The 22,839-nt window shown below is 40.3% G+C and overlaps 1 protein-coding gene across 9 annotated transcripts in view; it reads right to left on the bottom strand.

The window, feature by feature from the left end:
• Nucleotides 1–22,839, bottom strand: part of LOC134618721 (transcription factor 4-like) — a 235,360-nt gene that overhangs the window by 65,043 nt on the left and 147,478 nt on the right. The window contains exon 1 of one of the 9 annotated variants that reach the window (XM_063464256.1): nucleotides 13,555–14,127. The exons of 7 other annotated variants lie outside the window; for them this stretch is intronic. In XM_063464256.1, the coding sequence (XP_063320326.1) occupies nucleotides 13,555–13,623 (69 nt within the window). In that variant the 5' untranslated portion in view covers nucleotides 13,624–14,127. Of the gene's footprint in view, nucleotides 1–13,554; nucleotides 14,128–22,839 lie in introns of those variants that run through there. One more of the 9 variants, XM_063464257.1, reaches the window with a different exon arrangement.

The following is a 22,839-nucleotide window of genomic DNA, read 5'->3' on the forward strand; positions in this document are numbered from 1 at the left end:
AAGATGGCTTCCGTGGCATGTTAATTATTGAAGAGGGTGCAGACGGAGAGTCGGGTGCAGCGAGCACGGCTGCTGGTGGGATGCTGGGTCACAGCGATCCCGTTGCTATGGTGACGCAAGCTGGCGATGGGCATCAAGGTCTCATCTCGGCGTAACATGGTAACCAGAGGACCGGGCGCACGCTCCGAACCAAACCGACCGCTTAAGATGGCTGCCGCAGGAAAAATCAATTTACCTGCTGATTCACGTCGAGCCTTTCACAAATATACAGAACTCTTCACTGCCACATGTAACCAACCAGACTGTAGTTTATTACAGGAGGAAAATTAAAGGATAGTTAAAATAGCTAAAAGGAAACTGTAGCTTGTTACATGAAGCAAAATTAAAAATGTATAGTTTGTAGATAAAACTAAATTACACTTTATCAGGTAAAAAGCAAAACTTGGTTGGTTTTTATCAAACAGAACAAAGGTTCAACTTTCAAAGAACAGTTTTAATGCAGTTAAAATGCAGCAAAAACAATAAGTAGTTCATGAGAGGGGAAAAAAATTACAATAAATTTTAAAGTTTAAATGTATACTGATATGTAGTATGTTGCAATTAAAGTGTAGCTTATAAAGCTGAATTAAATCCATCAGGCAAAAATAGAATGTAGCTAAAATTAAACATTTACTGTATATTAAAGTGTAGCTTTGAAGGTTCAAGTGAAAACTTTATTATAAAAAAGGCCATTTAAGCTTACTGTATAAGAGAAAATCAAAGTGCCGTTCATGAAGTAAAGACAAACATAGCGGGTAATATATTAGAGAAAAAACAAGCCGTAGTAGTTTATTCCAAAAGCAGACCATGTTCCTGATAAAAAGCCCACCATAGTGTAGCAGAACAAAACCAGGTTATGAAAAATGAAAAAGCAGAACAGATGTTTGTGATTTCGATTTTCAAGACTATTTTCAAGACAAGTTTATGGCTAAAGACAACGTAAAAGATACTTTGTAACATTTAGATTTGTAATGTAGACCAATGGTGACACAGATGAGGGCAACTGAAAGTGCCTTTAATTTCTCAGTTACTTAGTTTTGACTCATTTACATTTTGCAGACGGCCTCATGGCTTTTTAAAACAACTGAGTGAGCTTCGACTTCTGGTGTAGATCTTTAGGGTCAGAGAGTCATTTTAATTTTTAATCATCCAAATAAAAAACATGTCTGTCTCGGAGTCAGAGCGTGCTCAAAATCTGTAAAATACACCTGTTCTTGCTGTTGATTTTCCCCATCATTATAAATTTACAGTAAAAGCAGCAACAGTTTGAGCGAGCGAGAGCACTGAAGCACTAAACAGCTACATTAACACACTTAATCCTTCATCGTCATCATTCGGGGCTACGGGGATTTTAACCCATGACCTCTTCATGCAGAGAGAGGCTGTGCAGCCATTAGAGTTACATCGCTGGATCTTTTCATCTTGATACCATGATGAGGACTAACTTTAAAGGCATTTCTGCTGGGCTTGATGGTGGGCTTGATTTCTGATGGTTCAGAAATTTGCTTAAGATCTACTTGAATGTTTCCTCATGTTTGCTAAGTCTACAAAAAATAATGATAAATCAACTATGACAGCGAGTTTGTGTTGAACAGATCACGGAAGATAAGCCTGTGCTTTCCACACAGATGGGTTGTTTTGCGTAACAGCAAATAACCTACAAAGAATGCAGACTTTAAAATCTAATTAAGAGTGTTAAAAAACACAAGTTGGAAATGATCAAACACAACACACAGTATGCAAAATGTAGCTAAAAGAAGACCTCAGCGTCCCACCGGTGGTACAGTCAGTTAATGGAAAATGTTTTCTGAACTTATGTCATCTGATCTAAATTTGTACATCCTTCTCTGCAAAGATTTATCAGAATCCAACAGTTTCAAACCACTTTACTTCTATTTGATCCCAGTTCAAAGCCCCTCCCCTCAAAAAGAGGACATTTAAGCTGATGTAGAAAATATTTGAGAGAAAAGAGCAACATTAAATCGGTCAATAGAAGCCCAAGGATGCAGACCGCTCAGTGGTCTACTTTCTGCAGCGATGTTATGGCTTCAGAGGACGTTCCAAGAGCCTGACAGTTTAAATCAAGCGCACCTTACTTGCTTCAAACGAAGTGGATGGTTCCTCTGAACATCTGATTCTGATCCTGCTCAGCCTGGTGATCCATAAAAATGTTAATAGGGATTAGAGTCCTGGCCTCCTGTGTGGACTGACTCACTGCACTCTGGTCCTGTTTCCACGGAGGCCTTTAAACCCATGTCGGCTCAGAGTCATCTTATTTATCAGTCTGTCTGGGGCTAAAGAAATAATGGAAAATTACAGCCACGCAGCCCTGGACAAAACACACTCATGATTTAGCTATTCTTAGTCAGCACTGACAGCAGAGCAAGTTCCTGTTAATGGTGGTTCTAGTGGAAAGGTCACGGCATCAATATCATTTAAATGGCTCATTCTCTGGGGAGTGGGCAGTCATTTTTAACATCTATCCAAAGATCGGTCAGCTGTGACCTGTTAGATGTGAAGGGCCAGCTAATAACAGGCTTTAAGTCCTCGATAAAGAAAAATATTCCAAAAAATACTTATACAGCAATGCTTCTTCATATTGTACTTTATCAAAACACTCCAACTAAATATCAAGGTTGTCTTAAAGCATCCTTATGCTCTAAAAGTCACGACTTCAAGACTTCTCACAGTGAAGCTTATCTGGTAAATTAATGTGAACGGATGTTAACCAACTTGTGCTGGAGAAGAAACTCAGAAGGGGAAAATGGTAAACAGCAAGATACAAGATCATGATCATACCAAGTGCACTATTTTTATTTAATCCAAAGCACAATTACAGCCTGACTGTTTCCAACTATGAGCAACACAGATGTGAAAAATCAGACAAAGATATGACGTAATCAAGTAAAGTAAGGGTCACTAATATCCTGTGTTGGTTTGCTAGCAAAACGATGGGGTAACATTGAGAACCAAACAATGAAAAGCCCTCAAATTTGAGGGGCACATACGTAACATGATGCCTAATGCCAAGGCTGGAGTTGGTGCTACTTTGATTATTGTATAATTTAAAATGAAATATATTGTATCTTTTTCTATCAGCTAATCAAACGTATCAAGCATATATGAATGTGGTAATTCAGAAACTGTATATACTGGTTGTGTTTAAGTACAATCTAGAGAATCACGTGCCGAAATAACCACAGGGAGTCAAATTAATGAATTTAAATATAACATGAACCTGCGGCCCACAAAAACCATCAGTGAAGAAGCCGTTTTCAGCATCAATGTGGAGAACGCAGCCGGTAAGAGCCTCTAATAGCCAACATATGGAAGCTCGCTGGTTGCCAACAACACAATCAGGACTGCATTATTTGGCCCACACTGGAATAATAAAGGAGCCAGATCAAAGAGCTGATTACTTCAGCACTGCAGAGCTGCAGGATTCTTTTCTGTTTGTTCTTTCTTTATGTCGCCCTTTATTCCTCTTTGTTGTCTTTGAATCATTCCTCCTTGTTGCTTTTCCTTCATTCTTTCTTTCTTCTTTCGATCAGGTAGAGGCTCAGTTTTTGAAAGCAAGGACTGTATGGAAGCTGGCCATTGATGAAGTGTGTGCACAGGTTTCTCTCTGTGAGTGTGTGTGTGTGTGTGTGTACAGTGGAGCTGGCTAGAGATGAAACTGAATATGAACAGCAGCATAAAACAGAAGAGTGAAGACAGCTTAATGTCTACCAGATGACACCTATCTGATAGAGAGATAGGCAATATCATTATTTTTAAGTTAATAGTATAAAGAGCTTCAGCTGTTTGTTTAGATGATACAGAACCAAATGTTAATGCAGTGACAGCTTCAAATTGTAGGCTTTCTTATTGTGTGTGTGTGTGTGTGTGTGTGTGTGTGTGTGTGTGTGTGTGTGTGTGTGTGTGTGTGTGTGTGTGTGTGTGTGTGTGTGACCTATTTGCATGCAGCCTGGCAGTGCCAGCAAGGGACAGAACGGGCATAAAACCAGCAGCCCTCTCAGTGTGGCATATTGACAATCACTACAATGCCCCAGTGTGTGTGTGTGTGTGTGTGTGTGTGTGAGTGAGTGTGCGAGAGAGAGAGAGAGAGAGAGAGAGAGAGAGAGAGAGAGAGAGAGAGGGGCATGGGCTGTAAAAAGCATGCTCTGCACAGACAATTGGCTTCTTCAACAGAAAAAAAGACACTTTCCTCTTAAGAAATAAAAACCAACACATTGCTTTTTCTCAATCTAGCATGCAGCTAGGCACCAACACTTCAGGGGGGTGAGGTGAGGTATTGTATGTGTGGATTTTTCCACACATACAATAACCTCTAAATTTCTGATACCAAATAGTCATTTAAAAGACATCTGAAAACCAAATGAATGACTCATTTGTGGTCTTGCATGACAGGAAGATGGTGCTGAGACCAGTTCAGAAAATCGCTCCATTGCTCAGGTTCATAAAGCTCACAATTATTTTAGCATATGCAACATTACTCAGTGCGAGATATCGACTTAGATCATAATAAGCAGGAGACTTTCAGTTAAAAGAAAGACGTTTGTTTGGGTTTGTGTTGCTGATGGAGCTGAATTTGCTGATACCAGCATTTAAAAAAGGGGATGGAAGAGGATGGTGTAGTTGATTTTAAGTAGCCTTTTAGCTGGCTGAAAAAACCTGCAATGCTAGCTATTTTATTTTTAAATAAATTAAATGCAGCTACAATTTAAATTGATGGCTGTGTTGTTAATATGTGTTTGCGTGGGAAAACCAGTCATAAAGAAATGCTTCTCACACACAAATAAAGTTCCAATGAATAACAGCAGTTACTGCATGTAACTCTAGTTCTATGAGCGTGCCCCCTAATGGCCTGCACCATCAGTTTTGTGAGATGGCTAGGGGAGTCAAGGCCCGCCCACTGGCTCTGCCACAAGCCAAACCTTTATGGTTTAGAGTTAGTGTCTTGCTCAATGCGACTCTAACCAAACAAAAGAAGCAGAACTGAAGGCATTTGATCTTTTTCAAGTGCAGGCAGACATGCTACTGACAACACTATGGTTGGGAAACTACTCAGTTAATGTGGAGGAGAGTTAAAAATTTAGGACTTGTGATGTTGTATGTTGAGAAGAGAGGATGGGAACATGCATTAAAATAATTTAGGTCCTGCAGTCACAAAAACGAATCAGTGCTTCTCACAAATTATTTAGCAGCTGCCGTGTTTCAGTGTCAGAAAAAAGGAGAAGTGACAACAAAATGAGAGTAAAGAATAACAAAAGTAAAATACAACCATTATGTGCTCTGACAGTCTTGAACTCTGAGCTCTCTCTTTTATGAAAATGTGAATGCTACAATAGGCACCTGAAGACACCGTTTAAGGCCCGCCAGCGTCAAAGAAACAAAAACAGTTGTCCGTCTCTCTGACCGAACGCTGAATTCTGTGGTCGTCACACAAAATGTGTGAGCTGCGGTGCTGCGTTAACTGCCGAGCTGCATTGTGCTACAGTTTTGTTGTCTTGTTGTTTAAAGTGTGACAGCTGTCCGGTGTTTATCAGCGAGTCTATGCAGCCTCCCTAACAGCTCACCACAGCATGACTGACCCACTAAAACACACACACACACACGCTTTAACAAAACGACAACAGACCCACTTTCCTTTTTGATAATGAAGACTGGATAGATTTTGTGTGTGTGTGTGTGTGTGTGTGTGTGTGTGTGTGTGTGTGTGTGTGTGTTTGTGTGAGTCTGTCTGTGTGTGTCAGCCCTGGTTTAAAGCGGTGTCTCATACACACACAGCTTTGCTTTATTCTCTGGCCAAAAATGTTAACTTACTTAAGCTTGCATTTCTCCTGTCAAGCTTGAGCTTAGTATATATGAGAACAGGCTTTAGTGCATACACACACACAGACACACACACTGAAACTGAAAATCAGCCGTTGAAAATCACCAGTGTTCCCAGCTAACAGTGACAGGAGTGCAGGTCTGAGCGACAGCAGCCACAGAGCGGGGAAACCAAATACTCCTGATCACCGAGGAACCACGCAGGATTGAAAAACGCAGCACGGAGAAGTGAGAAATTAAGAGCTACGCTGTGCGGTGATAATGTAACACAGACAGTGTTTTACAGCAGAGCAGGACATAAAACCCCAGCTGGGCTTTTGTTATGTTTTATGAAATTGAAGCTGAGCGAGTAAAAACAGAAGCCAAAGCGCTGAATAAATCCTGAGATACAACCACAGCGTTACTTCTTCCAACGCACTCAAAAAAAGGGAAAAAAAAGGGATGGGGGAATTTCAGGATCTATAAATGTCTTTCTTTCAACTTCACAAACCGTCCTGCATGTGACTAGAGAGAAATTCCATAACTACATATATTAAGTATGTTGTTTAAGGGGCCACAAATAGAAAAGTGAGGCTCCAATTTTCATGTTCATTCAAACCAAGGCAAAAATGGCCTCTAACCAGGACTCTTCAGATCTTCATACCACTATGTGAAAGTCCTTCACTACTGAAGCACTAAAAGTGCTTAGCACAGAACAATGGCCCCTGTGACTGTTTTATCATTAGATCAGTAATATACTGTAAAAGCAACATTTTATTTCTGTAGCTCGATAAGCTACAAAAAAAAAAAAAAGAAAGAAAGAAAGAAAGAAAGGAAGCTTTTTAAAACATTTTTATAAAGGAAATGATTATTTTACCTCCAGATAAATCTGCTGATTATTTAGTGAATTAATCAACTGATTGCTTGTGGAAAAAAACAGCATACAGTAAGAAATAAAATAACAGTTACCCAGAATCCACACCGTGACATTTATGAGATTTTCTTTGTCCAAGTAATAGTTTAAAGATTAAAATAAGTGGATACAAAATAGATAATTAGCAATTTAGATATACAGCAGCAATTACTTTTAGGGATTATTATAATTATTGGCAAATAGTTATAATAATCCCATCATTTATACTGTTAAATAATCCATAGCAAAGCATTATATTTTAAAGAGCAGCTTAATTAAATTTATTTGCTGTTTGTTTTTACATCATTTTGCCCCTCATCAATTATCATGCTTATATGAGCCCTGATTTGGGATACTGCATCATAAAACAAGCATTCACTCACAATAATCAGACACAAAGATCACAAAATCAATCTAAAATCCAAAAACTGAGTTGAATCTATTTGCTGAATTTTACCCACAAACTGTGCAAATCTGCACCTTCTCGTTCTTCAACCCATCATCACACAAGCTGAAGCCTAAAAGAGAGTGGGCAGATTAGCAAATGCTGTGCTTGATTTGAGCATTTGCTTCAGCAGGTTCATATTAAATGCATCCAAGTGTGTATTTTACACCAATGAGATACGCTAACTAAAAAGCTCAGGACAGAAACGATGCTCACTGAAGATACCCAATCAGCAGGTCACTGGCACTGCTGCCAAGGTCTCTCAACCTCCGAATACGGCTGCCAGTCAACGTATGCGCAGCTAAGAAGGCCTTTGACAGCCTGTGTGGAAAACTACCGTCTGCCAGCTGACCACCTTGATGTCCGGAGGTTTGATAGCGCTGGCAGCCGCTCAGTCAGACACCGGGAATCAAACCTGCAACTCAGAGAGCATGTGGCTTCTCTTCCCATGGACAGGTCGGGGTGGAAATTCCCAGCTATCCAAAGAATGTCGACTGATTCTGCTCTGCTACAGTCCACCTTCCCATGTGGGACACACACACACACACACTGATGACTCACTGTTTGCATGTGTGGACATGCATGCACATTATTTTGGCAGCTGCGACCTTGCACATTACAGTCAAGGGTTTAAAAAGACAGCGAGAGAAAAACTGACCAGTCTCCATTACAAAACCCGCATACCATCAATGAAACACAGCAGAGCATGTGCTCATTTGGATTTCAGCTGCATCTAAGCACATCAAAAAGTTCATGGTGATGCTTTATGAAGGGTCAAATATGCACGCATATGAGAGAAATATTAGATGAAGAGTCATGTGATTACTAGCTCTGGTTTATTCTGAATTTACTGAATGAGTTTGTGTTTTTGTTTGAATTACAGCACAGATTTAGTCTGATAGTCTTTGCATGCGGTGGTATAAGTAGTTGATCCAATTAAGTGTGCACAATAATGTATGTGAGCATGTGATAATACACATATATCCCACCTGTGATTTAGTCTCGGTAGCCAAGAGAGGCCCCCTGCAGAAAATGTCGAAATAAATACCGAGACATTTAAAGCTGGACAAGAGCCGAATTCAAGCGTGACACAAGCCAAGTCCTTATAAAGGCACGTCTGTTCAAGTCTGTGTGGATAAGAGCTCATCTCTCTTCAAAAGTTCCCCATTTTTGTGAGTTAATTTACACCTGCACAAGCCTCAGAGAGGGCCACATGTTATTGATGCTCAAGCCTCGCTTCCTTCTATAGGCTGCATGCTGCGTTTCACTGCAGGTAAACATAGAGCCAAAAAGCCATTTAAAAAAGTGGGGAATAATAAAACAAACTTGACTCTGCGTGATTTCTTATTTTTAACCTCTCAAACCCAATAACATCACGCATCATTTAAATCCCACAGCCACTTTTTAATATGACACAGACTGAGGCTCATTAACCCCCACTGACCTGAAACCACACATTAAAAACCTACATAGATAGGAAGAGTAAATATGCACCTACGTCTAATACTTGCAGCAAGTGAACCGGAATGTACCAAAGTCCATTTGAAAAAATATCCAAAACACAGCCTTTTCACACACACATAGACAAAGTGAGGATATAAGAATGAACCTTTATGCCATATTAAACAAGTCTCATTATCACCACTGCATCAGCAGCCAATCTGACATTTATATTTCAAGCATGTGACAACTATGACATCATTAACAACCTCCTAATCACCCCTCCCTTACATTAGTAATGAGGAGCAGAAATGAGAAAGAGTAAGAGGTCTCCTTTTTCTACGCTAAATATTTGAATTAGGAAACACACCCATAAAACATAAAGTGGATGTAGGGTAAAGAGATAAAGTGCCCCAAAAAGATGAAAAATGCAAAAAAAAAAAAAAAAAAGAGCCAAAAAATTGTCATCATCAACTGAAGATACTTTTTTAAACAAAGAAAATAAAAATTTTAAATCATGTTTCACTTTTTTCTTAATAGTATCTTTACAATGAGGTAAAATCTCCCCCATTTTCTCAGAAAAGCCATATTTCTGATGGATAGCTGATATATTATCATAATAATGATAAATGCTTAAATAAATAAACACGGTTTATGTGTGACTGGAACACAAACACCTAAAAATTACAGCAATTACAAAGGTGTGCTCAGAAGTGTCGCACACGTCTTCATAAAGTCAGGTCAGTAAACACATCACCAAAGGAATTGTCCTTTTTTACGGGACTTTATGTGTAATCAAAAACAGATATTTTTATACTTTTTATACATGCAAGACAGCAGTGTGTGTCTGTGTCTGTGTGTGTGTGTGTGTGTGTGTCAGCAGTGGTTTGTACATCAGTGAGTGTATCAGCAGCATCAGTGTCAGATAATCTGATGCAGAAGGATTAAGTTTAAGCCTGAACGGTGTGGCGGGCTTTAACCAACCGGAGAGCGTGCACACACACACACTCGCTGGAAGAAAAACTGAATGACCCAGGCCAGAGCTTACGTCGACATACGCTCACATCTTTACGTTTTTAAGCACAAATGCATTAGTGGTGCAAAAAAAAAAAGTTCAGGGATGGTGTATGAAAGGTAAAGCTGATTTAAAAAGGAAAATGCAGATGCACACATTTATTTATTTATGTATTTAATTTTCAGGCGTTTTAAAAAAAAAAAGAAAAGCAAAAGGAATCTGAAAACACCCTGACGATAAACACACATGGAAAAGGAAAATGAGACTTTAGCCACATGAACATACACATGCAGAGTAAAAATCAGCTTTTGTGACTTCTTCATACACAACTACTGAAGCAGATGGAGACAGAGGCCCGCACACACACACACACAAAGACACACACTCACAATGTGTCTATTTATAAAGTTATAATTGCATAACACGCTGCGCTCTAATTCCAGCCTACTGAGCACACAGGATGTCCACACACACACACAAGTGCTATTGCTTTTACTATGTACTATGTCCTCATGTGTACACACACACACATATATATATATATATATAGATATATATATAGATATATATATATTTACACACACACACACAGGAAACAATCACGAACTCATGTCACTCACGTATGAAAAAAGGTAAGAAATGCTTTTTATTTGTTTTAAAACAGAGGATGTTTTACACTGTATCTGTGCTTCAAAGCAGATTTGATAACACGAATGTTACATAACTATAAATATCCTTAAATGGCCATCATTAAAATTATTTTGGTTTTGATTCATGAAACTGGATTTTTATTACAAAGAAACATTTAAAATGAATGAAACATTCAGCAAGAAAATGAGATCGATGTCCTCTGTGAAAACGGGCACTTTTAGCAGCCATGTCTGACGACCTCTTGACTGGCTGCGATTGTTAAGCTCTTTCATAGAGAAAATTTCAAATTAAAATGCTTTTGCTGTGGAATTGTAAATCTTTCTCTTTTTTTTAATGTGAAATTCTTTCATATAACTAAAACTTGGAATCTATTTGAAAAATACATTTACCTGTTTTCACCTTATTTTAAATTGAGTAGAGAGAAATATTTTGCCTTAGAAAAATGTGTGCGCGTGTGCACAAAAACACTCTAAATTCATTTTACTAATTCATTCCTTTTAGTCCCGGAAAAGCTGTGAATGCTAAATAAAGCGGAGACGAGCAGAATTGTCAGTTTAAAGTGCTTAAAGTGTGTGTTTCCTGGAGCTGCACACTGAGAACGGACTGCAGGATTTTGGCAGACTGTTTCAGGACTCCTAATTAAAACTTACTGAATATTCAAATGCTGTGTTAGCATAACAATAGCCGGCTGGCCAGGCCGCCTTTAAATGAGGCCTTTTGTTTTTAGTCGAGCTTTCTGCTACCTCATTAAGCCGCTGGAGCTTAAGTTAGCGAGCCGACAGCCGCTCTTCGAAGCTCGGGCCTCGGCTCTCACCCTCCTCCTCCTCCTCTCCTCCCCACCTCCCACACATACACGCACCCTCTCTCCCCCTAAACCAAAGCCCTGATTCAGCCCCTGCACTGTATGGTCTTGCCAGGCTGAGGCTCGCTGCTGCTGCAGATCTGTCCGAGCCTTTTCTGCCTCTTCGCTCAAACCCCAACCAGCCTGCCCCAGTTTTCCCCCCTTCCCGCTCCACTTTTCCACCTCCGTAACACACCGGCTTGCCTGTGCTCCCTTACAACCACATGATCACCAAACCTGGACCCCCAAAAACATGATTTTCTTTATTTATTTTTTTGCATCGATCGCCTTGTTTGTGTGTTTTCTCTTTATGCCAGCGGACAGGGGGTGCAAACAAGCTGTGACACAGACACAGAGAGACAGAGCGAGAGAGAGACAGGGGGGTTAAAGTGAAGACAGAAAGCAGCTTGGCACTGGATCAAGACCATCGGCACAATGTGCCATCCAGCAGCCAGCCGCCAAACAAAGCGGCGGTGCCATGCCGGGCCTGTGGCATTGCCGAACTGAAGAGATACAAAGAAGGCCCTGAGCTACAGCGAGAGAGCAGGTACAAAACGGCACGCAGTCAATGTTTGACAGCGTGCGGGACCGATGCGGCCGGCGGCCAGATGAAGGCCGGAGACCCGACAGGCGCCGAGAAGACAGAGAGCGACTGTTGGTGAGGGTCTGTTCAAACAACAGAAGCTCTATTTGAAAGCAACTCAGCAGAAATGACAGCGATCTCACATTTTAAAGGATGGATTTTCTGTTTCTTTTTTTGCACCTAAACAATAAATATATAAAACCAAAAGATGTATTAAACTCAAAATTTGAATTAACCTATGTGAATTAATAAAATGTGATGATAACAAAGGTCTTGCAAATTACATTAAAAATAAAAAAATACACCTTTAATTGAATGTTTCGCAACCAAAAAAATAAATTACTTACACTAAAAAAAGCAATTATTATAATAATAATAAATTAATAATAATTTCTGGGGACATATTCAGAGAAATCATATTCTTATAAAGCCAAGATCACACCTACTGAATTTTTTAAAAAATGCATCACATCTAATATGATTTAAAAAAAAAACCATAAAATGATGATCACAGATTTCTTTTTAAAGGGTTTTTCTTCATTTTCTTCTTCTTTGATCTGAAGCAGCAGTTAGACTGAGACAGACACTTCGCTGACAGGTGGATCTGTAGGAAATCCCAGTCGTCCGTCTTCATTTGCACCTGCAGCTTGCACACATTCCTGCCTTTTTTTTAAACAAGAGAAAACTTGTGAAATTCATTCACCTTCATTTCTCTTTACACCACCACACCTCCTCTCTAAATCATGTCACCCTGTTACTAGTGTTTTACAGGTGAGGGGTTATTGAGAGACAGACAGGTTCATGAGAGGTCAGACAGGCTCTCGCGGAGGTGGTTTGGCTTTCATTTAGACAGAAAGCCACTATTAGTATTTTTTACATGTATTACACTTTTAAATAAAAACTAACAGAGAAATCCAGCTAGGTAAACCTTAATTTTTGGTCCACTTCAATTATTTTATTTTAAAGAAAACCAGTAGATAAATAACACTGATTTTTTATGTTAAATTAAATTCAGGAGAATTCATTTTCAGGTTTCCTTTAAATGTATTTTTCTTGGTTGTGAGTGTGTTCACAGAGAGGCCACGTTTTGACAAATAAAAGCGGCACTTTTAAGCAGTTTGGGGCTGAATTAGAAAAGCTTGAATTGCACACACACACGCAACCAAACAAACCCCAAAAACCACAAGTGTGTCACTCTGCCTGACAGCGACAAAAGCATCAATTCAATTCAGTAATGACGCTCTTATTTTGTTTCATTAAAAAAATGGGAGCAAAAAGCTGCATGGCGGATTATTTCAAGCTGACTTTTAAAGCGCCCGTTTGAAAGAGAGAAAAAAAGATTTGGGACTATTTTTTCAGTTTGTATTTTTAATATTAGTTTTCTGACACATACACACACTTTTTAGAAGAGTCTGGCTGAAACACTCCACGGCACCACACACAGCTGTCACCTTCACCGCTAAACACACTCACACACACTGTTTTTTTATTTTTCTTCTCAGCACCCACCGCAGTCTGATTCCCCCAAAATAAACCCCGGCACTCGGACACAGTGATCTTACAGTCAGTTCACGCTTCAAACGGATCGACTGTGCTAAGTTACTGCGTAAAAAAGCGACGCTCTTCACCTTCACACCTCCTCTCTCTCTGCACCTCCTTCTCTCTCTCTCTCTCTTTCACACACACACACACACACACACTCAAACACACGCGCGCGGACTGTTTCCACGTCTGACTCCCAAACCCTCGCGGGAGACAGGGGGGAATAATGATAATAATAAAAAAGAGAACTGATGGAGGGGGTCTGTCTTACCGCTTTGCCGTTGTAGTAGTACATGAGTGAGCTGCCTGTCATCCCGGGGATGGTGTACGCACAATACATCGTTCCTCTCCTCCACAGAAAGAAGAAGAAGAAGAAACTCTTTTATTTCTCCCTTTCCTCGCGCTCTCTCTCTGTTTCCGCGTGCCTCTCTGTTTTTGTTTTTTTTTATGTTGTTGCTGTTTCTTTTAGCCTAAGCTCCCCCCGCCCCTGCTCGTTTCGTCTTCTCCACCTTTCTCCTGTTTGCTTCTTCTTCTTCTTCTTCTACGTGAACTTTTTCTGGGCTTGTTATGATCTCAAACTCTCGCCGCTCCTGCTCGCGTGTTCCTGCCTGCGCGTTTTTTTCCCCGCCGACAATTCCTTCAGTTGCATTTTCCCATATGGCCAAGCCGAGGCACGCGGAATATGCAAAGTAGGCAGAGAGAGAGAGAGAGAGAGAGAGAGATAGGGAGGTAGAGAAGTGCCCCTCCCCTTCTCCCTCTCCCTCACACGCGCACACGTATAAAGCGCGCGCACGGAAAATGTACGGGGGAAAGAAAAGAGAAATCGAGAGCGAGGTTGAAATGTGGCGTATAAGCGCGCACTGACCCTCGCGGACACGCGCGCGGTCGCAGACACTCTTTTAACTTTCCACACTAAATCTGGAAGCCATCCTTCCCTCGCCCTCCTCCCCTCCTTCCCTCGCGCAGCTTCAGCTCGCCGCGTGCCTTTGAACTGAACCGAATATTCACTTTTTCCATCGCATCCAGACCGCGCGCTTCTTTCAACACACTCCTCCTCGTCACTCCCCCTTTCCCTCCCTTCTCATCATTCCTTTCTTTTATTTGCCCCTTATTTTCGTCCTTCCTTTAATCTCTTGCCCTTCTCCTCTCCTTGCTTCCTACATTGTTACCTCGCTGCCTTTTCTCCTTGTCATCTCCTTCTGTCTCTGGCTCCTACTTAGGCCTTATTCTCTCCCTTCTCCTTTAAATTACTGTCTGGTTTCCTCTTCCTTGTCTCCTTTGCCATTATATTTCCTTCGGATGGTCCACCCTTCTGTCTCGTCCTCCCATTTTATTTTTTCATCTTCTTTTCTTTTTCTTCATTAAGGCCTTTATCCCATTTCCTCATCCCCTGCTTTCTTCCTCCTTTCCTCTCACTTTCTAATTTTCAGTTTATTTAGCTTTCTTCTTCCCTTGCACACTTGTCTCCCTTTTCCTTCTCCTTATTCTTTTACCCTCATTTCCTATTTACTCAATTTTCCTCTTCCCTTTTCTCATGTTTTTCTTTTCCTTTTATCCTCTTTCTTCCTTCATTTTCTTCTTTCCCAACCCCTTTCTTTTCTTCCTCTCCCCTTGGTTTTCCTACTCCCGTTTATTTCTTCTTTTTATGTTTCCTTCTTTCCTATTTCTTTTATATTCCTATGTTTCCTCTCGTGACAATTCTGTATTTTTCCTTCTGTTTCTCTCTCCTTTTCTCCAACGCCTTGGTTTTCTTGCCATCTCCTTCTTTTAATTTCGTCATTTCTCATTTCCTATTTTTTTATTTACTCTCCCTTGTCTCCTCCCTTCTTCCTCCTACTCTCTTGGTTTCCTCTACCCAACTTTTTTCCTCCACCTGTCTCCTACATTCCTCTTCCTCTCACTTTCTTCTCTGGTGTTTCCTCCTCTCCTACCCTTCTTTCTCCTTTTCCACCCTTATTTTTCTTGTCATCTCCTCCATTGTCTCCCTTTCGTTTCCTAATTTTCCCTTTTTATATGCCTGTCTTCTCTTGATCTTTTCCCCTATTCTTTGCTCTTTCACCCTCCTCCTATTTATTTTCTTACCTTTTCCCGTATTTCCCTCTAGCCTACCCTTTCTCCTTACCTCTCTTACCTTTTCCTCCTATTTCTGCTCCTACCCACTTATTTCCTCTACACACTTGGTTCTACAGCTTTTGTGTATCTTATCTCATTTATAGGCTGATATAATAATGTTTACTCCTCTGTATATATATTCAACATAAAATTCTCTTATACCACACATAGAATAAAAGCTTTCTTTGGTCCTCCTTTGTAGCTGCCTGACTATATATAGTCCCCCCCCCCCCCTTTTTTTCCCCCCACATAAACAGCATGTTTAGGTTGCTTTGGTAACCTGCTCCCATCATTAATCGTTAACCCACTCATCAGTTGTCTGATTGACAGGAGGCTCAGTGTGGCAGTACGCTAGCAGCCAATCCAACATATTGCATTTGTTATTATTCTCCTTTTTTTTCATCATGATACTACATCGATGCAGATGGAAAGAATACCAAGATACATAATGAGCGCAGTTAAAATAGATTGGCTTTTATGTTGAGTTTTAAGTCTAAAATGGTGGACTGTAATGAAACAGCGTCCAGTCTCTGCTTCTACTGCTCCTACAGGGGGAGCCACAAACACCTAAAAGTTGCTCATCTTAATGAATTGTGTGCATTTTGTTTTCTGGCACACAGTGTTACTTATAATATAGACAACTGGCTGCGATTGTTTAAAGTGGATTTTTTTTTTATTCTAGTTGTGTTCAAACAAATATTTCTGTGTTTATTTGCAACAAGATCACAGAGTTTCATTCAAACTTGTCAGATGGGATCCGGAAAATTAAAGGTAAACTTTGTGATACCACTGTAAGTCTGATTGACATTCAAGGTTTATGTCACATCCAGACTCCCCCGGATTTGCCACAACGCTGAGCGTGAAGGATTGTGATGTTTCAGGTTGCTTTAAATCGCGTTGTTTTGATAAGCTTTCACAAACCCCGAATCCGTTTGCACCAGGAGGGGTACGGAGATTAACGAGATATTTCTCTTCCAAATAAGTCTGACTAACATGCAGGTTTGTTTGCCACCCATCTACAAGGACACTGATGATTCTGGAAAGTTGGAACATTAATAAGGGAAAGTCAAAATCTAAACAACCAGAACACAAGATATGATGGACAAGGTCCAAAAACACTGGCTCCTACATTTCTTATTTCTCATAATGCAACTTTTTCATCAGTGTGAAAAATTCCCACGCTGGTTCATCCCAAGAGACGTTATGGTTTCCAAGCCCAGGTCGAGGTAACCCCAATGACATAGCTATGACATCACCAGTTATTTAGCCATACTTGACAAAGTGCCTCCAGAGCCAGAGATGACAGTGGACAACTGTTTTCACAGCCTGAGCAGCCCGAATGCTGACAAGTAAACTGATCTTCATGTGTAAAACTGGTGGAGTGGGCCTTAAAAAAAAAAACAGAAAGAAAGAGAGAGCGACGGGAGGTGGAGGCATGGGGGAAAGGTGGGGTGCTGGGGCTTACAGGCAGTCAACAAAACCATAGGACAGACAGTGATTCAGTCTTCCAAATTTCATATTAACATCGTCATCATCCATCCTATTCAAACAAATAATAGACTCTAAAACAAGGGAAGAGACCGCCCAAACTCTCTCTCTCCTCCTCTTTCACCCACTCTCACTCTACCTCGCTCTCCCACTCCCTCTCTCCTCTTCTTTCAGCTTTAATTTGATTAAAAAGCGAGCTGCAGGAAGGGGAGGGAGGGCTGATGCACATCTAATAAGTGGACCATCTGTCTGCAGCGCTGGCTGGCTCCCAGCATTGTACCCAACCAGACTGCATGGGAAATGAAGGGAGAGATGGAGGGATGGAGGAAGGGAGGGAGGAAAAGAAGGATGAGAGATGCAGGGAGGGGGTAAAAAAAAAAAAAATATATATATATATACATATATATATAAAAAAACAAAACAAAAAAAGAGTGACCCGGTTGAGGGGAAAGAAGCAGAGGCAGCATTTTTAATTTTGTCTGACGCTTGCTTGGTCAACAAACCTGCAAGAGATGAAGAAGGATGAAAAGGGAAGATGGAGAGGAGGATGAGTGGGAGGTAGAAGAAGGAGGGATTGAAAGAAAAGAAGGGGTAAAGGAGAGGAAAGCAAAGAGAAGGGAGGAGGGTGGAGAAGCAAACGGAAAGGGGCAAAGGAAAAGGAAGGGTACAGAAAAAAGAGAGCAGGTGAAGAAGAAAGGAGATAATGGAGTATGAAAAAAGCAGAAGAGGAGCAACAAGGAGGTAAAACAGGAGGAGTGAGAGAGATGGGAGAAAAAGGGAGAAATAATTATGCTTCAGACTAGGAAAACTGAACCTACTAATAGGTCAGTAGCCCTTATTGTGAAACCTTTGGTGATTAAGAGAATTTATTCATGTAAAATCTCATCAAAGCATGTAACAGACCTACCAATCCACTGCAGGATACTGGGTGCGTGTGAAAAAAAGTGCTCATGTCCAGGGGCACTCGTAGGGTTTTTGGAATGGGGACCAAGAACCAGTTGGGTTCACGTACTGTTGTTTTATTATACACTGTAATATTATGATTGCACAAAGCTTTCTTTCCTGTTTCCCCTTCTTCTGTCCAATAAATTTAGCTAAAACAAAGTCATAAATTAAAATAAGTCAAGGTCTATGGGAAACAAACCTCATTCATCTGGGTCAAAGTCCTACAAATTAATCATCTTCCGTAAATCATAAAATATAGAGTCAATCTCATACACTCACAGTGTTTCTCAGCAGTGTGATAGTGTCATATAATTGCTTAACTTAAGATCAATACAAAAAAAAACACATTAAGGATGAAGAGGAATACAGTCAATAGTGCAATTAAATGAAAAGTTCTAATGTAAGTAAGAGACATTAAATTACTTTTGTGTTAAATAATTCACTTCCATTGTATTTATACAGTGCCAAATCACAACAACAGTGCATCTATAAAGGCGCTTTATAGATGCTTTAGAGAGAAAATCTCAATAATCAGATGACCCCCTATAAGCAAGCACTTGGCAACTGTGGGAAGGAAAAACTCAATTTTAACAGGATAAAACCTCCAGCAGAAACAGACTCGGAGAGAGGCAGCCTTCTGCTGCAACGAGCTGGAGGTGAGACGAGGGAGATGATAAAATTTCTTAACAATAACACAGCTGATCAGCAGATTGTTTGAAAAATCATAAATTAAAAAGAATACATTTCTTAGTGATCGTCCATCTGCATTTAATTGTGACAGCCCCTTCTAGTGGGCAGTGGGGCTAAAAAAAGATGTGGGGTGATCTAGAGAGGTCATGGTGTATGGGTGTATGCTGTTAGTGTCATTTTTTAAAAATGATCACTATTTAATGTTACTGCGTGTTTGTAAATTTCCTCTCTCCTCCAGTTTTCCTTTTTTGTTTTCCCGTTATTCCTATCTTTCTCCTTAGTTCTCCTCGCCTCCTCCTGCCTCTTTGCTGGTGAGATGACAGTTAATCCCTGACTGAATTATAATCTCACATTTCATCCTGATTTCACGCTGGTAGGATTTTCCTTCAAATTGCGACCCCCCCAGTTGTCAATCTCTCTCTCTCTGTCTCATCCTTTGTCTCTTTCAATGTCTCTCGCCCTCTCTAGACGTCTCTGTTTTTGTCTCCTGAATTTTCTTGTTTCCTCCAGTTTTCTTCCGTTTCTTACATTACTTCCTGTTATCCATTTTTTTCTGGCTTTAATTTTCTTAAGTTTTTTATGTTCCTTTTTTTCTTTCTTCACTTTCATCTTTGTTTCTTTTTTCCTTTGATTTTCTCTCTCTCTTCCTCACATGGTGCAGCAATTGCTAAAGGTCTATAAACTCTCTCTGTCTCTTAAACACACACACACACACACACAGACACACTCAGCACGGTGCACTTTGTTCTCCTCATACAGCCACCTCCTACTGCAAGCCTTTGATTTGAGCCTTTTCATGCTGCAGGTTGGACTTTACAAACAATACAGTTATCGACAGGATTGAAGAGTTGAGAGCGGGTGGCTCACACACACACACACACACACAGATGCAATGATATCAAAATCTTGGCACTGGATTTCAGGTGATGCTAGGGACTGATCTGCTATGACTGTTAAATTAAGCGGATGACACTGAGAATCATTGTTTCATGCGTAAAGCTACATCAGGTTTAATCATTGCTTTTCTAACTTTGTTAAACTAAATATAAAAGAACAAATAAAAAATGCACCCAAGAATATAAACTTGGAAACTCGTAGTTTTTCTGTCCTTTCATGTCAATTCAGTCAAAATCTTTTGAAACCATACAAAGAAAAGCTGTCGGTGTTGCAGGTATGAAAGACTTCTGACCCTTTTCTCTTAGCTTCCTCCATCCCATCCTTAGCAAATATCACAATGCTGCTAGCATATATATATAACGTATATACGGTTAACATAAGAACAACATATAATCAATCTAAACAGGTCTTCGTTGCCAATGTCGGATCTAGCTTTCTGATTTAGGATCTTACAAAGATTTAATCCAAATATGGGATTGGTGCATCACCTACAAGCAACGCACAGACACACACATATACAAGAGAGGAGCATACTGTACTGTAATGCTGTGTTCACTACTGGTAAACAGAGTGGAAGAAGGTGACATGAATGTACAAACTGACGCCCAACCCTTGCTGGACAACAAAGCAAAGTTAAGCTGGCCTTAGAGTCTATCACATCAACCAACAAGCTTCCATATTTGCAAATATCCATCAGATCACAGCTGAAGCAACACTGCAACGGCAGTTCAGCAACAATGGCCACACTTGCCTGTGTTATAATTTTTATGTCAAGTTGCACATGATTTTATTTAACAGAGGGGATCATTAGATTGCAATGAAGAACTCAAACAGTCCAGTGATGTGTCCGGTGCAATGACTCAAACAGTGACTGATGTTTGAGTCATTGCAACAGTACATGAAATATTCCCCCTGTTCATACTGCAGAATCACTACAACTCATTACATTTGTGAAAATAAACAGGGCTCAAGTATAGCCACATACCTGGCTTACTGACATTTAAAAACTGCCTCATTATGATGACAAATTAAATTTTATTCAACTCAACTCTGTTTTAATTTTTTATATAGCACCAAATCACAACAACAGTCGCCTCGAGATGATCTACAATATTAGAGAGAAACCCCCCAAAATCAGACAATCCCCCATGAGCAAGCACTTGGTGACAGTGGGAAAGACAAACTCCCTTTAACGGGAAAAAACCTCCAATAGAGCCAGGCTCCAGTTGCAGGTGAGGGAAGAGACGGCAAAAGATGCACTACAGAAAAGAGCCAGAGATTAAAAATAATTAATGGTTAAAAGCTTCAAATATATTATATACAAATATATAAAAAATGTATACATATTAGCAAGCTCAACATGTAAAGGAATGAATTCTGAATATTTTAGCTCCTCTGGTTTCACAACATCAGTGCATTTGTGGAAATTACTGAGGCTCAAAGAGTTCTTATATGACAGAGAGTAGTGTCAGAGCCTTGCTAATAAGTGAAGCTCTGACACACTGAAACCTGAGAACCTGCTCACAGTCCCCTACCTCTATATTTTAAATGACATATAATTTCCATCTAATGAAGTTTCAGGCCTGTTTCATCTCTCCCCACAGCCAGTCCAGCTGTGCTTGCTGCAAACCAAACCCCTCACTGATGTCAGACGGTCCTGGAGTCACTGCAAAAGATTAATGCTAAACCACTGGAAAGTGGCTAGCCACCTCCTGGTAGCTCCAAATTCCCCCTATATACTGGACAAATGGTGTCTTCATACTTGGCTTGCTAACGTTATCCACTGGAAGCTACATTTGGCGATCAGCTGGATTTGGTTAAAGTAAGACTTCTGGACTGCTGCTGCTGCATGCATCAGTAAGGGTGAAGCCAGGTCCTGATGATCACTAAATCCTTCTAAACTGTAGCCTAGCTGCTTCTGAAGTCATTAAGTCTCATCTTCTGTTTCAGCTTGACTGAAGCCCAGAGGGGCTGTTTTAACAGGAGCTTTAATGTAGTTGTGTTACAAATATAGTAACGGCACACACATTTAGCTTTTTCAGCATTTGGCAAAGTTGTCTTTTCATAACTTTTCACATCCAGTGATTAAAAACTTCATATATTTTTGCCCAGCATGGTTCACATGATAATGAAGGGGTTTTCAGATTAGACTTACATCTTTAAATAAAAATAAATAATGTGACATTGCAAATCACAACAGCAACCAAGCTACACTGATGTTTTTTAAATCGGCTCTGTGACAAAAGAAAGAGAGAAAGAAGGAGTTCTCTCTGGTGTAATCAGGATCAAAAACCTGACGTGGCCTCAATTCTGACGGAGAAAATCAGAAGCTAATTTTCCTCCCAAATACAAACTGAGAGAGAGAGTTGCAGAGAAACAGAGTCCCAAAAGTGTTTGGAGAGGGTGTGTGTGTTTGAGAGTCTGAACAAGGTAGGTGTGTGTGTGTGTCTGGCATCCATCAGAACCACAGCTTGCCAAAAAAGCAGTAAGCACAGTGCACGGAGAGAGAGAGAGAGAGAGAGAGAGAGAGAGAGAGAGAGAGAGAGAGAGAGAGAGAGAGGAGCGAGAGAGAGAGAGAGAGAGGAACGAGCGAGCGCTGCTGCACGCTAATTATGTATGCATGATTTAATCTGCAACTCAATAATATGCAAATATATTCATATGTTAGTTTCTTAATTAAAAATGCAAAGCAGCCCTTATGGTGATTTTTCTGTGATTTTCTTTTCAGCCTAACAAACGGAACATTTTGAGAAATTCAACAAATTGGAGGGAAGCTCTTCGGTGGGGGGTTAGCGAGAAAAAAAAAAGGGTGGGGGGGGGGGGGGGGGGGAACTTCCAACTTTAACTTCCCGCAGTTTGTGGATCAAGGAAGATCTGGGAAAGGAGGAGGGGGATAACTTGTTGATTTAAGACGAGCTTTGTGTCATCACCGTAGTTGGCGTATTTTTAAGAATATGTCCACACTGACTTTTGATAAATTATGTATTTTTTTTTAAATTTGCTATTCCAGGTACCTCTGCAGGAAGAACAATATGGAACTTCTTAACCATAGTGAGACATTTAAAGTGATTTAATGTAATTTCTTTGACCAAGTGCTGTATTGAAGTCCATAAATTAGTCATGGAGTCCAGAGCGAGATAAAGGTGATCTGTTTCACTCAGCATCTACAACGTTGACTTCTGACACATGCTAAGATAGCATTACCTAATTTCTTGTTTAAATCCCAATCTGCTGTCTCATCACTACCTTAACCTCAGAGTACGACTGCCATTCAACTGCTCATCAATCAAAGAATGTAGGGCATCACCAGCTCAGATGATTTCAGCTGATTACCACTTAATATGACTCAAACAGGCGGCACATTCCCTGAACGTTATCACTCTCTGAAGCTGAAATTTAAGAACTTGTTTTGGTCTTCTCATGA

Source organism: Pelmatolapia mariae, linkage group LG20 (genome assembly GCF_036321145.2).
Source record: "Pelmatolapia mariae isolate MD_Pm_ZW linkage group LG20, Pm_UMD_F_2, whole genome shotgun sequence".
Lineage (NCBI taxonomy): Eukaryota > Metazoa > Chordata > Actinopteri > Cichliformes > Cichlidae > Pelmatolapia > Pelmatolapia mariae.